At 40.7% G+C, this 17,058-nt stretch overlaps 1 protein-coding gene across 2 annotated transcripts in view; it reads left to right on the top strand.

Moving 5' to 3' along the window:
* The window catches only part of LOC131529878 (NACHT, LRR and PYD domains-containing protein 12-like), an 81,462-nt gene extending 67,401 nt beyond the window's left edge, over positions 1-14,061 (top strand). For both annotated transcript variants that reach the window (XM_058759844.1, XM_058759843.1), the window contains exon 10: positions 12,950-14,061. In XM_058759844.1, coding sequence (XP_058615827.1) covers positions 12,950-13,491 — 542 coding nt within the window. In that variant the 3' untranslated portion in view covers positions 13,492-14,061. The remainder of the gene's footprint in view (positions 1-12,949) is intronic.
* Positions 14,062-17,058: the final 2,997 nt, after the last annotated feature.

Below are 17,058 nucleotides of genomic sequence, written 5' to 3'. Positions count from 1 at the left end.
AAAAGTAGACACGCTTTCTGTAGATATATTTCTCAGGTAGGCTATGTAAGGCACCCAATTTTAAGTTGTTTCATTATCAGGAAAAAATGCAAGTGGTCACACAGGCGCCTCCCTGTCATTCTTGAGCATTAATTATTTACCACACAAACACTTGAATATGAATAATAGCCTATATAGCACATTTACATTAGGTTAACGCTAGAGTGTGGGATCCGCATTAAAATAAATCCTCACCAGTCTACATCCTAGACAGATGCAGTTTAACCTGCAAATTGAAGGCTATTTGACGTTTTAAAATGATCTAACGGGCCATGCTGCTCCAATTCCTTGATCATTGTTGTTGATCAAGATTAAACGGATGTCGCAGTCATAAACTTGTTTTAATGAGTCTCGTAAACTTATTTTAATAAATCGCTTATGCATTAAATAACACAGATACAGAACAGGTTAAGTTAAATATGCTGAATATATAGGCAATTGTACAAATAATAAAATGCTATAGACTGCGAATAAGATTGCAGTTTCACATTTCACATATGCATAGTATAGTGAATTATTTTTAACATGCAATGATACAAAATAAAACCAAACAATATTTGTAATGAAGAAAAATATTTAGACAAAAATGAGAGAATGATGTAAACCCACAGCACATCTCTTGCGCGTCACACATAGCAACATGCGCGCGCCGAACACACAAAATCTTGCTCTCTGAATGAATGCAGCGCAGATAGATTCGAGACACAAGTTATTTGAAACACATTGAATGTTTAAATAAGATAATATTGACTATGAACATTATATGACATTTGAAAAAGTTTTGACGATTTGTACTTCAGTCCGCCTGTGCATTTCTGGCCCGCACAGTTTTAGGCTCAATCTCCGCGATGTTCTCATTGAAAATGCAATTTCTTACATGTTAGAATTAATTCATTTCTAAAATTTCATGATATGCAAAGCATGAAACAGATCCCAGCAGTATAAACATACACAGGCTATCAATCATCAGCAACGAGGTATGCATGCCAGTATGCATAATGTCCGTCACGTCCGTAACGCATTTTTATGGTGGATAAGTGCAGAGAATGGAGATGAACTGTTGATCATAATTAGCATGGCCATAAGTTAGCTTTGTACAGAAAGTTTCAAGTTAATTGCATTAATAATTACTATAAGATATAAACTTAATCTTTAAAATGTTATGGACGTGACACAGCGCTGAAGCATACAGACCTCATAAATCTAGCCCTTATAAATCCAAAAATCATCGCTGTTAAGACAAAGTGAGTTTATTTACTTTTCAGACAGGCCTCCACCTTTCTACAAAATACTTACTTGTTGACATAAATAAAAAAATGGTCAGTCTTTGATCTCTTATTTGAAAACATGAAATACAGTCGAATGAAAATGTAATTTTACTTTAGGTACACCCCTCATATGTGATGGATAAACATTGCGATTTCCTTCAAATTTCTATTAAAGCACGTTAATGCAGTAAAATACAGACCTAAATGTACAAGTTAAACAGGGTTTTATTCTTTAGGTAAAAACTTTATTTTTTCATGGTAAGGATGACATTTGCATGGAATTGCTGAGCTGTCATCGGTTTTTTAAATTACAAATAATTCTTATGTATATTATTAATGGAAGCCATTGTTTTTGTTTTTGTCTGTGTGTTGTGGTGCTTGGTTGTTGTTGTATATGGTTTACTGCTGGCTGTGAAACAAATTGCCTTTCGGGGATAATAAAGTTAAACTAACTAACTAATTATCTGATATAATCTATAGTAGCTGTTGTCATGTTCATTTCTGCTGTGTAAAAGCCTTAACATGTATGCTCTGCTGAAACTCACGTTGTTTGATGTTACAACCGCCTCTCCGTTCTTAAGTTGCCAGGGATACATTCCAAGTATAATACACATTAGTAAAAGGATCTATTTTAATTTTTATTTGTCTATATACACTTTGGGCGGCCGCGGTACATTATAAAAGTAACCCCAATAACCGCAACCCACGGCTCTGTAATTTTTCCCGCGACTGTATTTTCAAAATCGCCCACTTGTGCCGTTACCCTGGCAACACTGTGCTGTACCCTCATCACACAATGATAGATAACCTTCCGCGCTGCGATGACGGGAAGAAGTTGTGGTCAAACCTTATCAAACGATTAATCTGCATTAAAAAAAATATTAACCCGTAAAATTTTTTGGATTAATCGCATGTGTTAATGCGTAAATGTTGACACCCCTAATATAAATAAATATATATATATATATATATATATAATTTTGTAAAAGAAATAGTGATATTGGTTGTAATAATTTTGCAAGGTTTTATCCTTCATTTATAAATTTTAGCTTTAGGGAACCAAATAGTAGAAATTCGGTTTTGATCTGATTAATTGATATTAATCAAAATTGTATAATTTATATCTTATTAACGACTCGACCAGCAAGTATTAATACAGTATAATTTAGCAATGCTTCTTATTGTTGATAAGAATACAGAATTGATTGGGAAATCTTTTGAGCACAGGTAACACGATCTATGGCAAATAATTTAAGATTTGAAAATCAAGGCACCAGACTATTCATTAAAAATGAATCGAGAGTTTATTTACTATTCTAGGGTACAATACAAAACGAAACACATACACACACATACACACATTATGGCAAGATCAAAGCAGTTTGAAGAAAGTTAAGCTATTCTCTTTCCTGAGAATAAAGACGACCTTGGGGACGTCACAAACAGAAAACTCAGTTATTGTTATCTTTTAACGATTCATTCAATTCACTCAGCTTCAGCGAATAAGAGATTTGTTTGTTTTACTTGCTGTGAGTTGAAGTCGAATTGAAGGCTGTACTTCTTATGGGGTTGTTGGAGGGAAGCCCCGGACTTTACTGCTGACGTGTTGTTGTCGCGTGACGTCACTCGGGATTCCTCCTTTTGGATTTGATGGTTTTCTGGTAGCGCGCGAAGTGCAAGTTTGAAGTTCTTACGCAGCAGCTTTGCAAGTTACTTTGGTCAGACGTGGACAGAGTGTTGAAGTCTTTTAGATGATCAGCCAGATGTTTGCAGCACGATCAGGGGGCAACGCCCAGACTTTCAGCCACGTTCCTTGCAGTTTCACCAGTTGTTCAAACCGTTCAACCCCAGTTGTTTTTTTTTGTCTGTTTTTCAAAGTTGGGGTGTCTGTTTTTATCGGACAGAATTAAGTCCATCCTATTCACTGTCTGACCCAATCACATTGTCTCTGTAGGGCGGTGCCCTGCCCAGCACAACTTCTTTTTCGTGCATACATTATCTACTCATAAATATGTCACCTGAAGGAAATATCCTAGCAGATTTCTATAAAGGGTTATAATCATACCTTATGATGCTAAAAGTCAACATTCAACCTGTACACCATGTTGGAATCAACATAACGTGTAATTTAATACCAAACATGAGATAGTTGTCACATCGAATATCTATAATTTTACCTACTAAACGGGTTAAGTCGTAGATTAAAATATCCTAAGTTCTGATAACTACAGTAAGATAAATGAAACATAAAATACCACATTCATATATATATTGTCTCTTGAGTATATTGCTCTAATAGCAGCAGTCTTTTCTGGATTGTCCTTTTGGAAGAAACTCTGTGTGACTAGAGTTTCTTTGTTGTCCGAGCAAAAGAGGCGGCATCCTCTTGGAATGCAACTTGGAAAAGGGGGTTTGCTCTGAGGTCACCAGGATGTCTGTGCTGTAGGTTTGTTTAAGTCTGGTTAACATATATCTGTCTTTCCTTGTTGATACCATCATTGAATTATGGTCAAAAACAGTCAGGGGACTCAGGGAGGGTCTGTGCTGGAACATGTCCAGATCCCATGTGCTTTGTACTGTCTGTTTATTCAACTTTATTTATGGTAAACTGGTCAAGACCAACATTGAGGATCCTGTGCTTCAAAGAATGGCCAGATGTTCTCCTCCCAGCTTCATGAGATGATAAGGAGAACAGACAGGAAGCTTAGTCAGATACCTTGGCGTTGGGTTGGTCATTTGTAATTTTTACGAGCTGATGGAGGAAGGACTCAGGAATGTTCTTGAGTTAAGATTATGCGTGTGCGTTCTTTTCGACCAGGTTCTACACATTCCCCTTGCGAACATCGGCGGGCGCTGGAACAAGATACAGGGAGAACAGGCACACACAAGACACAAACAACATCTCCATCACTGACTGAATCCTGGTGCAGGGCAATTTGGAAATGAACAGGTTAGAAACTTGAGAGGACATAGGGATGCAATGTTCGGCATGATTCGTAATCAGGTAATTTTGATTGGATTAATTGTCAAGGGTTCGACGAGGCGGTATAGGTGTGGTCTCAATCAGGTTTATTGAGTTTTCAGGTTCGGGTTCTTGGTCGGTTTTATCACGTCGGAAAAAGCGTGGGACGCCTGACGTGCATTTGTTGAAAGACTCTTGAACGGCGTTCACTCGCTTGTGTAGGAGGAAGGCCAGTGTCAAAGTCACAACATATCCTACAACAGTAGAGATGCAAAGCGCGGTGTCAGCGGCAGACCAAGACCGAATAATTGGCGCGCCAGTGGGCGGAAGGCGTGCAATAGCTTCTAAAGCTGTATTGACTGGAGTCAAATCAATTAGTTGCGTTCCTTCCTCCTTGATCCTTTCTTCCAATTCTGGGTCGAGGACGAAGGAATGCTGTTTGAAAAAGGGCGAGATTTTGATTTCAGCCTGATACTCATCGTCGGTCAGGTGATACAATGCTAACTCGTCAATGTGGAGGATCGAGCCCTTAGGGACAGTGATCCATAGAGTTTGGTTGGGCAGGATAATGCGTGTGGCTGTATCACTAGAGTGTTGACTAGTCATCGGTTTCCGATTATTTTGGCAATGTTAGTGAAGGGAGTCAATCTCAATTTTCGGGACCTGGGTTTAAGGATCGGCTAAGGGAGTTCCTTGATGAGGGGACTAAAGTGACAAGGGAATTATAGTGAAAGAGGGAAAGGGAAAAACACACAGAGAGACACAAAGAAAAACACAAAAGGCACACGGACACTGAATGAGATGAGACAGCAAACGAGTATCACGTGTGGAGTAACTCCTCTCTACTAGAGGTCGGTCCTAGCAGTGAGGCGGAGGAGAGTGGGTCAGTGTTGTGTTTAAGCAAGGCTGCTATATGTTTTCCTAGAATTACAGAATTTATGTTAGTGTGGTGTAGAGCATATGATTGTCGGTCTGTGTCAGTGGGTTTGATCTTCCCCCTTTTCCTGTCGGTTGGAGCTCTGGTGCCTCTTTATCTGGTTTCGATGGACCCATCGAAGGACTGGCTAGCTGTGCCCTTGTCTGATTTTGATTCGATAGGCGACAGGTGAGAGCTTGTCTGTTATCTCGTGGGGTCCTGTCCAGTGAGGTAGGAACTTCTTTGACAGGCGATGAGAAGCGTTCTGCTTTGGTTTGGCAAAGCTGTAGTACCACACTTTGTCTCCGACATTGAGCTCATGGTGAGAGGCCTTTTGGTCGTAGTAGGCCTTCCGCGCTTCTTTGGAGTTGCTGTTGCGCAAAGGCGAAAGTCGTTCTCAGGTGCTGATACAACTCTTCCAGGTACTGGTGAGTGGTATAGGCGGTGACGAGATTTAGGTCACCTGGTTGGTACAGCAGATGTAGTGGTAGCGTCATACTTCTCCCTGTCATCAATGTGAACAGGGGTACTCCGGTAGACTGGTGAGGGGTGGCCCGAGCGGCCATCAGTACCAAAGGAAGTTTAATATCCCAATCCTTTTGATTGGTAGATACATACTTCTTTAACATGCTGACCACTGTTCTATTGGCCCGTTCAACTTGACCCAAGGAAATTGGGTGATGGCTTATATGGAGCTTGGCCTGTATACCCAGGAGTTTCCACACTTCCTGCATGATTTCGGCGGTGAAGTGGGTTCCGCCGTCAGAGTTGACCCTTAAAGGCAGTCCAAATCTTGAAAAGATGTGGTTCATTAACAGGCAGGCTGTTGTTTCTGCTGTATCATTGGGAGCTGGGAGGCATTCTATCCACTTTGTGAATTCGCAAACCACAGTGAGGAAGTATTTGTTACCCCGTGTCGACCGTGGCAGGGGTCCTACCCAGTCTATTTGGAGGTCCGACCAGGGGAAGGTCATTCCTTTCCTTTGCAGTGGGGCTCGGTGATTTGGGTTTGCCGTTTGGAACTGGCAACACACCAGGCACCCTTTTACGTATTCTGCCACGTCTTGTTGCATGCCAGGCCAGTATGCTACTTGCTTGAGTGTCTCATAAGTGGCCTTGGTGCCATGGTGTCCAGCGCATGGTGCGTCGTGGCGTGTGTCATCATAATCCCCCTTTGGCTCTGAGGGACTACGAGCTTTGGCGCAGTAAGGGGCTCAGGGACATAAATGAGAACGCAGTCTCATAGATGCAGCATGTGCTTGATCGAGTGGAGCGTGCGGAGCTCGGAGGAAGTGGCTAGGTCGGAGGTGGCAATCGGATGAGTTAATGGGTTGGAAATGTGAAGTGCCATAGTTCGCAGTGTCGGATCCGCAGTTTGGAGAGTGAGGAGATCGTCAGCAGCGAACTGAGTTGATAGGGCAATGTGGGAGGAGGCGGGGGTTTGTATGCCAGTGGCGTGTTGGCGGCGGGTTATAGCTGCTACGGAATGGTTGGGTGGGAGGGCTTTAAATGTCCAGGACTCTCCGTGTAATGCACCTGCTTTGGCGAGGGCATCAGTTTGGTCATTGAAGTCTTTATCTTGTCCTGGTTGACGCGAATGACCTCGAACCTTTTTCCAGTAAACGATCATGTCGTGTTTGGTGACAATGGCATCGCCTACTTGGAAGAGTTCCTGGTGTTTGACAGGCTTGTTGTTAGCTGTCTTGAATCCATTCTGTTTCCATCCAGCTAAATGGCACCTGAAGTTGGGGTAGTTACGGTTCTCTGAGAGTAAGGTGAGGGAGTGCTGTTTTCTGTGCCTGGTTTGGTCAGCTGGTCGCTGCCTTCTCTTCCGGCCGCTAGTCAGGCTGAATCTGGTTTCTCTTTCTTTTCCCACTTCCGGTCCTCCTCCTTTCGTTGGAAGAACTCTTTCATCATCATTTTCATCAACTCTTGTGAGTCGAAACACAGTGGTGTCTTTTGTTCTTGTGTGGATTCAGTTTGAGTTCGGTCAGCTTGGGATCTTTGTGACTTCTTTCGTCGATTCCTTGGGCTGGTTGCTCCAGGGTGAGTTTGTCGTTTCCCCTTGGAGTTTCCATCGGATTCCCATGAGCTTTTCCCTCTTGAGTTTCCAAATGAGCTTGGCTGGTTCCACGATCTCTCCCACTGATTCTCCTGAGGCCTTGATTGGTCCCATGACTTCTCCCAGTTCCGTCCAGGTGAGCGTTGACGTCCCCGAGGTCCATCCCAGTGTTCGTACCTCTGTTTAGATCAGGTACCAGCGTGGGAGTCTCGTTCTTTGTTGGACGAGGGTGCATTCCACTCTCTGGGTGGCGGCTTGGCAGAGTCTTGGCATTGGGTGCCCTCTAGAGCCAGCCCTTGACTTTGAGTGCTGAAGTCAAGAACTGCTGGAGTTTTGGAGCCCTTTTCTGAGGCCATCTTTTGTTTGCCGTAGGCCTTCTGCACCAAGTCTCGCAACTGCTGAGCATTCATTGTTCGTGGACATGCGAGAACGCCAAGATGGTGGCTTACTCCGGGATGGAGGTTTCTCAGGAAGAGAGTTTTAAAGTTCAAATCATCTTCCATGTCAGGTTCATTGCGAGTTCCGAAGTATGCTCGTCTGAGTCGGCTGTAGTAGGCTTGAGGAGGTTCGTGACGTCCTTGTCTTGTCTCCAGGGCAGCCACTAAGCCTTGTTCGGAGTCAGGATCGGAAAACTCTTTAATGAGGGCTTCTCGGAGCAGTTGGTAATCAGTCTTTATGTGAGCAGGCTGCCTGTCCAGGAAGCAGCGAACTTCAGGACTAGATGTCGTTCGGAGTAAATAGAGTCTATCTTTGTCCGTAACGTTAGGTCGCATTTCCAGATGGAAATCGATATCTTGGAGGTAAGCTTGGACATTTTGGCTATTTGGCACGCTGGGGGTGAACTTGCCAATGTTCCTGGCGAGCTTGTCGAGGTCTTTCAGGTCCAAGCCATGCGCCGATCTGCGGCTGGTTGCGGCAGGTTCTTTTGGCTTTGCCGTGACGTGAAGTTCTTCAGAGGGAGCTGGTGAATGTTTCAACACCACCCCCTCCACCTTTTGCTCATGCGTCAGTCCAGGAACAGGTGACCCGGTCCTGCTCGGCAGGGGTGAGGTCGGTGCGCGTCGTGTCCTCGACGGCTCACGGCGCAGTTCGTAAGCATGCTTGAGTTCCTCTTGGAAACTATCGGATTCCTCTCTGAGGTCGTCGAGCTGTCGCGTTAGGTGGCTGATCTCGTTTCTTGACCCATCCAGGTGAGTTTCAAGGGCTTTGATTCTGCTGTTTTTATCCCTGAAGTCAGCCCTTGCCTTTTCCAGTAGCTGTTCTGCATACTGTAGCTTGTTTGAACGATCAACGTAGTCTGCCTTGACCTGTTCCATTTCTTGGGTGTTAGCTACTAGGGTTTCTTTTAGCTTATTGATCTCCTCCTCAGCGCCTTGTTCCACCTCATCCGGCCTTTCCCGTCGTTCCTGAGCTTCCAGTTCCAGCTGCTTGACGCGTCGTTGTGCGCGTGTTAACTCCTGCTGGAGCTGTGCAGCGTGCTTGTCACTCAACTTGAGGGTAGCGATGAGTGTGTGACTTAAGGAGCCGGTGATCTTGGCTAATTCTTTGTGAGTGTAGCTTTGACTTGGGTCTTGTGCCATGAGGCTTGTTATGTTGTCGTCCAGCTGGTCCTGTGTCTGGGTTTTGAGTGTTTCAGCAGCCTTAGGGAGGAGGCTGTCTGTCGCCACACTGAGCCATGTTTCCAGGTCTTCCCAGTGGCCAACATGTTCGGTTGTGCGAGACATGTTTTGGCAGAATGAGGGTGATCTCGAACCGCGACTGACACAGACCTTGAAGAGAAAAACAAACAAAACAAACAAAGCAAACAGGGGTGTAAGAGTGCAATGTAAAGTGTGCTAATGTTGAGTGTGGCTCCCTGTGACTGTGGTCCTCTGGGGGCGTGCTTCTAATTTTGTAGCCTCTGTGGGGGAAAAATTTAACACACACACACACACACACACACACAGGTCACACAGCTGGAGAACAGGGAAAGGAAAGAAGAACACCAACAGAGCAAGGAACAGGGTTATACTTGGATGCTTCCCTTTTCCCTGTAAGTGAAAGTCAAAACAAAATAAACAAAAACAAAATACTCCTTTCTGGGGTCAGATTTTTCTCTTGTTTTTTTTGTTAAGTCTGATTTAGAAGGGTGCTTCTAGTCAGAGGATTGCAAATGGGAATTTTTATTTATTCCTTTTTTTTTTTTTATTTGTTAAGTCTGTGATTGCTATTAATTTTCTCCGGGTGAAGGAAAACAATAACAATGACGGTACTGGTCCCTTAAAGGCAAGTTGACATCACAACGCTAGTTTGAGTGTCCTTCGTGCATGCTTAAGGTTTCCGACGTCTATCGTCTAGGTGATCTGTTTAGCCTGGCAGGGTAAGATTTCACAGAGGGGACATTAAATGGAAAACAGTTTTGAAATGTCGTCTCAAGTTCCACAAATACCTGTTCAAGGGTTAAGGTCCTCTGTTTGTGACAATCCCACAGGCACAACCTCAGCAAACAGTAGCAATAATCACATTAGAAGATAGCAGCAAGGAGACCAGAGAAAAGGAGAAAGATTTAGTTGCTCCCAATTTTAGGATTAGTGACAAGCGTATCAGCGTGGTGGCGCTGTTGGATTGACACCTTTAGGGGGTTGGTTTTGCTGTTTTAATAGGCTCAAACCAACTGTCCTAAATTTTGAGGAAACTCTAATTTCCTTTTGGGGTTTTGCTTAATTGGGAGGTTAAGGCTCTTGTGTCCTAGGTTTGATGGGAAATTAGATTGTCCAGGAATCCCACAGCCGGGCCTACCGCGGAGGCAATGTCACTTCACCAGCCAAGCACTAGGTGGAGCACTATTTATTATTAAGCTTAAACCACGCGTAAACCCATAAAGTTTTAGCTTAATAAATAACTGAAGGAAAGAAAATGGGGCCTAACAAGTAGGACCCGAACTTGATTGCGAATGAATTTAGAGTTTCAAATTAGAAATTGTGGTTCCTAATTATATTTTAATGATGTTAAACTCGTTTAGAGCAAGATAAATTAATCCACAGATTAATTATTATGACCCTTCTCAGCCAAAGCTGTCACTATGGTGACGCACACCCGGCTGTGAGTTATACACAGTTTCTTCACACACGGCGGTGTAAGTGTGTCTCACTCCTGGAAGAACCACAAGCACTATTTTTTAGATTTTCCTATCCTTATAGTGCTGACTAATCTCACTCCTTCGAATGAGGTAACTTAATATACAGATTTACTGCAATTAATACCATAACGCTATCGAGGCCACGGCAGACCTCGTGACGTTACTTCTGATCTGTTTTCACAGACAACACAATGGATTTTTTTAATCACACAATTTTCATTTCTTGATCCAGGATCAATAATTCTCCCACAGAACGCGTTTGGCCACTCTTCTGAGTGTCGCGTCTTACATTCACTGTTTCCGTGAATCAAAACTGGTTGAGACTATTAATTAGCTAGATTAACTGTCATCAAAACCACATAGTTTAATCGTTTCCACATCGGATTCCGCAATGCAGATCGAAACTATTGAAGGCCTTAACAGGAATAAAACAAGGAACACGCTTATTTTTTCCTTATATCCGCGCAGAGCGACTTATTTTTGTCTCAGCAGACAAATTAATTACTGCAGTTAATTTTCCTTTTAAACAACTAAAGTTGCTATTCCATTCAAACGCCTCGTGTCTTGTACCACAACTAAGCATATACAGTACCACAAGAACAACAAACAAACAAACGCTGTCTCTCTGTATCTCCTCTATTTTTTTCCGGTTAAAAACAGGCAAGATACAGCAATATTCCTGGTTTTATGAATTTTCAAATCAAACTAATGCCAGCTTATATTCACTCCACCATTATATGGTGAAATACATTGTGATAAAAGCATATGAAGTGATTTAATGAGCTTCTTCAGTTCACCTGTGTTTCTGTCAGCAGCTCCCTTCAGAAATACTGAAATCTTGGAGCTTCTCATCTGTTGTGGACAGTTTCTTTCTGGCCTCCTCAAATCACAGAACTTTTTACTTTTTTGATAATCTGTGAACAGACTGACTAGGGTGACCATACGTGCCATTTTTCCCAGACACATCCGTGTCAGGATTTGTTTTGGCTTTGTTTTCATGTTTGCTGAAGGTAATGATTGAAAAGTAGTTTAACCAATAACATGCAAGCATTGTACATAATGGACCAATCATGACTTGGGTAAAGTTGGTTTTATATTCGCACATTCGGACTACTGCATTCAGTTACTTTGTTAATCACACTACATTGGACATTCAGCAGACATTCACAAGTAAATATGACATTAAAACAATACTTGGCCATTTTGATCGATTGTGAAAAACATGTAGTAGATTACAATGATGTGTGAGAAGGTGGGATCTACGGTCAAAGCGATGCAAATACATAAACATATTAAGTGTGTTCGACTTAAAAGCGGCGCAGCTCAGACCGATCAGTGCTTGACATCAAAGTATACCTCGAGAGCGTTATGAAAGCATAAGGAACCGTCTGTATGGCACTTTGATGTCATACACTGATTGGTCTGCACACACAAACAAAGCCAAAACCTAGATATTTTAGGCAATATACAAATCCTGGCCAGGACGTGTCCGGCAAAAATGGCACGTATGGTCACCCTAAGACTGACAGTCAGTGTTAGTCCGCTAGTGGCGTTAGCATCACACGCTAGCTGCTCTCTGACTGTAACACAAGCTGTGAAGAGCTACAACACACACACAAACTGAGCCACACACTCTCAGAGAAGAGATTTAGCAGCAGAATAACTCACCTTTCATATAATAATCGCTGCTTCTTGTTTAATGGCGACTAACTCTTTAGGAGCATTATCCCCACCTACTGTACTGGATATCAGATAAACTTACATAGGTGATGAGTCTGAAATTTGAGAAGGGAAGGATTGGGGGGACATTTTATTATTATTATAATTGCTTCAAACAGCTCCACATCACACATACCGCCTTCTCTTACAGGCACAGGGTTCACTTCCCATCCAAACAGGAAGTTACCATCACCCTCATGACACCCGTCAAAATAAAAGTTCCAGACATATGACTGCTGTACACAAAAATATAATAATAATAATAATAAGTTCAAGGAATATCAGACAACCACTGTATTTGATTCATTAATTTATACAGTTCTGCATCTTATTTGACAAAAATAAAAATGAAATGTTTAGTTTTGTTGTAAATTAATTGTTTTTTAATTTACATTTTAAAGTGTCTGTTAATTAATTATATTAGACCTGATTTTGTATGTTAAACTGGTATTGAATGATAAAACAGAACTAAATGAGCTGTAAAGCAGAACTGATGGAGGAATGAACTGCTTCGTGTGGCTCTGAATGAACAGGTCACTGGTTAAATGTGTTCTTGCTTTCTCAGCGCTGAAGGACAGTGATTTGATCAGATCAGTCCTCCACATTCAGCCGCTGTGAAGTCAGATTTATCAACATTTAACACTCTGATAACAATGATCAAACATTCTCATATAAGACTGTTAACATATTCTGATATCTCTTATATGTATATGCATACGTATCAGAATGTGTTCTGTGACACAGGTTTAGTGCAGGTCTGGATGAGAGTATAATTAGTGATTTTATAGTCTTATATTAAAGATTGTGTGTTTGATTGAATAATTTATTCCTGATTCCTGATTGTGATGTGTTTTATCTCCATCAGATTCCCATCAGCTCACTCTGGATCCGAACACAATGAATAAACGCCTCCGTCTGTCTGAGAACAACAGAGTGATTACAAACACTGGCACAGTTCACCAGTATCCTGATCATCCAGACAGATTTAATGATTATAATCATCAGGTGTTGTGTAGAGAGAGTGTGTGTGGACGCTGTTTCTGGGAGATCGAGTGGAGTGGTAAACTGGATATAGCAGTGTCATATAAGAGCATCAGCAGGAAGGGACGAGATGAGTGTGTGTTTGGATATACTGATCAGTCCTGGGCTTTGTACTGCCATCAATCCAGATACAGATTCAAACACAAAAAGATATGGACTGTTCTCTCTGTAAAGCCCACCAGCAGGAGAACAGGAGATGATGATGATTTCAGGAGAGTAGGAGTGTATGTGGATCACGGTGCAGGAACTCTGTCCTTCTACAGCGTCTCTGACACAATGAGCCTCATCCACACAGTCCAGACCACATTCACTCAGCCGCTCTATCCTGGGTTTAATTTTGGTTCTGGATCAGTGAAACTGTGTTGAGGGATTAGAATACACTGACCAGAGATTCTACCCATAATGCTTTGAGCTGCATGATAAATCACTAACAGATGTTATAGCAGGGGCGTAGAATTGGGGGGGGGGTGTCCCTACCAATATCCAGCCATTCCCAAACTGTCCCTAGCAATAATTTTGATCAAATAATTAAATATATGTATTTGTTTTTGTCATTTCAGATGCATCTGAAACATCATATCATTGATATTACCCAACAAGTTAAAGTAAATACGTTAAAAAAGTCAGTATATATAGAAACTAAAAGTGATGATAAAGACATTTATCATGTTACAAACGATGCTGTTCTTCTGAACTTTCTATTCATCTAAAAAACCTGCAAAACTTTTCAAAATAATTATAATAACTGTTTTTTGAGCAGCAAATCAGAATATTAGAATGATTTCTGGAGGATCATGTGACTGGAGTAATGATGCTAAAAAGTCAGCTTTGATTGTTCCTGACAAACTGTTTAACTGCACTTGCAAGTGAATCTCAAGTTATTTTGTGTGATAGCTAAATATATTCTTAATAAACTACTAAAAAAATATATATATACATTTATTTTGTCCTCATATTCTTTCTTGTAACTCTTCTCTCTCTGTCACACCCCTGTCTGAATGGCTCATTATGCAGCTCATTATGCAGCTCATTATGCGAGCCTGTGTCTTCTCAGGTGTGAATGTGAAGGTTGACGCCCTCTCGCATAGACCCTTTTTACTCAAAAAGTGAATTAGAATCTTTAAATCAATATATTGTTTTCTGTGAGCAAGTAAACAAGATGATTTTCACATCATTTTGAAGCAAAAACTCTAGGCTACAAGATCCAGTTCTCAAAAGTCTTGTGAACAAATGTTCTGTATGTGTTTTATGGCCTTATTTCAGTTACTTTAAAATTTTAGTTTTTCACTAACCACGCATAAACGCTTCTTTCTCAAAAACACAATCATGTACATAAATGCTGCTCACATATTATTGTAGCCCAGTTTGTGCTGTTTACAGTGATATAAGACTTTAGCCATTTATGTAAGGGATAATCAACGGCTAGCTGTGCATTAAACGATCTGAATGCATGACGTGGAGGTGAAGAACCACCCGACGCGCAGCGGAGTGCATTCAGATCGTTTAATGCACAGCTAGCCGTTGATTATCCCGTTTATGCCATGGTCATTTACCAGCATTCACATATTAAAGATGTTAATAATATTTGTGCTGCAATATTTGACCGGAACGATAAAAATGACGGTTATTTTCGTCTGTATTACTATTCAACTGTAACTGTATGTTACTATGGTTACCAATGTTTATAGGAAGCGCATTAATATAGAACGTGATTAAACTGATCTGGAACCACCTGTGCAGTTCAACACCTGCCAGCCAATCAGAATCCAGTATTCAGACAGACCATGGCATAAATGTTTATAAGCAACTGGAAAAAGCACAAATGTCAGGGCATGTCAAAACTTCTCCAGGCCCCCAAAACACTCTCAGACCCCAGAGGGTTAACTGGTCATAGACTGATTTTGACTTGCCTGCTAAATTTAGTGTTTTATGGGTTTCTCTGTCTGTCCTGTATGTTCTGCATGTCTCCTCAATCAAACACATCTGATTCAGATCAGCTCATTAACAGGGACTTTTACTGGCCGTTTCATACAGAAGAAACATGTCAAATGTGTGGTGCTGGGGGCCTGTTATGTGGAAGATACTGTGTCTTGTTCCTATTCCAAAATATGGCAATGTGGGTCGTAGTTTAAATAATTGAGACCCATCACATCTAATGAAATGTTTTGACAGGATTATTCTTTGTCATTTGGGCAGTCAAGTGTCAGTTTTTCAAGATCCTTTACAATCTGCATATAGAAAAGGTGTGCGAGTTGATGATGCCATAATTTTTATGTTGCATAATATTTGTAGTCATTTGGAAACAACTGCCAGTTAGGATTATGTTTTTAATTCTTTCAAGTGCTTTTAACACAATACAACCACATGTTCTGGCTGACAGACTGTTGTGTTTTAACCCACATAGTACAACTATTATGTGGGTATTGGATTATCTTCTCTGTCGACCCCAGTTTGTTATGCTGGGTGATAAAATGTCTGACATTATTTTGACTAAAACAGGAGCCCCACAAGGCACAGTTTTATCACCTTTTCTATTTTCATTGTATACCTCTGACTACAGGCACATTCAGACATCTTGCTGTATACAACCGTTTTCAGATGATACTGCCCTTGTGGGTTTAATCAAAGTCATTATGTGGATTATAGAAGAGAGGTAGAGTTATTTGTTACATGGTGTGTTGAAAATTTCCTAAAACTGAATGTGGAGAAATGATTTTAGAAGAAATAAAGAAGTGGTACCAGTGACAATGAAAGGTCAGAAAGTAGAGATTGTTCAGTCTTATCAGGGACGTGCAGAGAGTTCCTCAGGGGCAGGGGCTCAAATATATTAAAAAAAGGGGCAATATGAGGGGGAAAAATAATAATAATAATTATAGATATATATATATTGGATACATTGCTATTTTATATTTTTGCAAGAAGTCACTTATAGTCATCAAGCCTGCATTTATTTGATCAAAATTTTAATAGACTTAATGCATTTTATGTAATGCTGATTTATTAGCAATGTTGAAAACCTGTGGTACTTTTTCAGGATTATCTGATGGATAAAAAGTTAAATAAGAACAACATTTATTTAAAATATAACTTTTGAAACAATATACACTACCATTCAGAAGTTTGAGGTTGGTATTATTTTTTTAAGAAATTGTTTTTATTCAGCAAGGATTTGTTAAATTGATAGAAACAGTGATAGTAAAGATTGATATTGTTAGAAAACATCTCTATTTTGAATAAATTCTGTTATTTTTAACTTTTTATTTATCAATGACCCCCAAAAATAAAAAAATAAAAAATAAAAAATTAAGCAGCACAACTGTTTCCAACATTGAAATCAGTACATTAGAATGAATTCTGAAGGACCAAGCGTTGATGAATGCAGTAATGATGCTGAAAATTCAGCTTTGAATCACAGAAATAAATATTTTATTAAAATAAATGTATATTGAAATAGAAACATTTGTTTTAAATTGTAATAATGTTTCACAATATTAGGCTCCAGTTTTTTTTTTTTCTGTATTTTTGATCAAATAATTGCAGGCTTGATGAGCATAAGACACTTTCATAATGCTGCATAATTATCAGAAATGGTAAGTCGAAAAACCACCGTAAATTACGGTGTTTTGTAGTACAGACGGCGTAAATTACGAGTAGGGTTTGGCTGTAGACATGCCCTGCGTCCCAATGTACATACTATCCACCCTATCTGCCCTAAATAGTATTAAAAATGACTAATATCACATAGAATTTAGGGTGGATAGTATGCACATTGGGACACAGGCATGCACTTGCATTTTCAGACTTGCACTCTCAGACACCTGCAGTTCCGCAAGTGACGTCACTTGCAGTCTTTTTGTTTATTTTATTTATTAAGTATTTTTAAATTGAATCTCTCAACATTTTACACAAGTAGCCAGGTGGTGAAGACAAGAA

The sequence above is a fragment of the Onychostoma macrolepis genome, chromosome 22 (genome assembly GCF_012432095.1).
Source record: "Onychostoma macrolepis isolate SWU-2019 chromosome 22, ASM1243209v1, whole genome shotgun sequence".
In the NCBI taxonomy this organism is placed as follows: domain Eukaryota; kingdom Metazoa; phylum Chordata; class Actinopteri; order Cypriniformes; family Cyprinidae; genus Onychostoma; species Onychostoma macrolepis.
The sequence above is the reverse complement of the archived record's forward strand: the minus strand, read 5'-3'. Positions and strand labels throughout refer to the sequence as shown.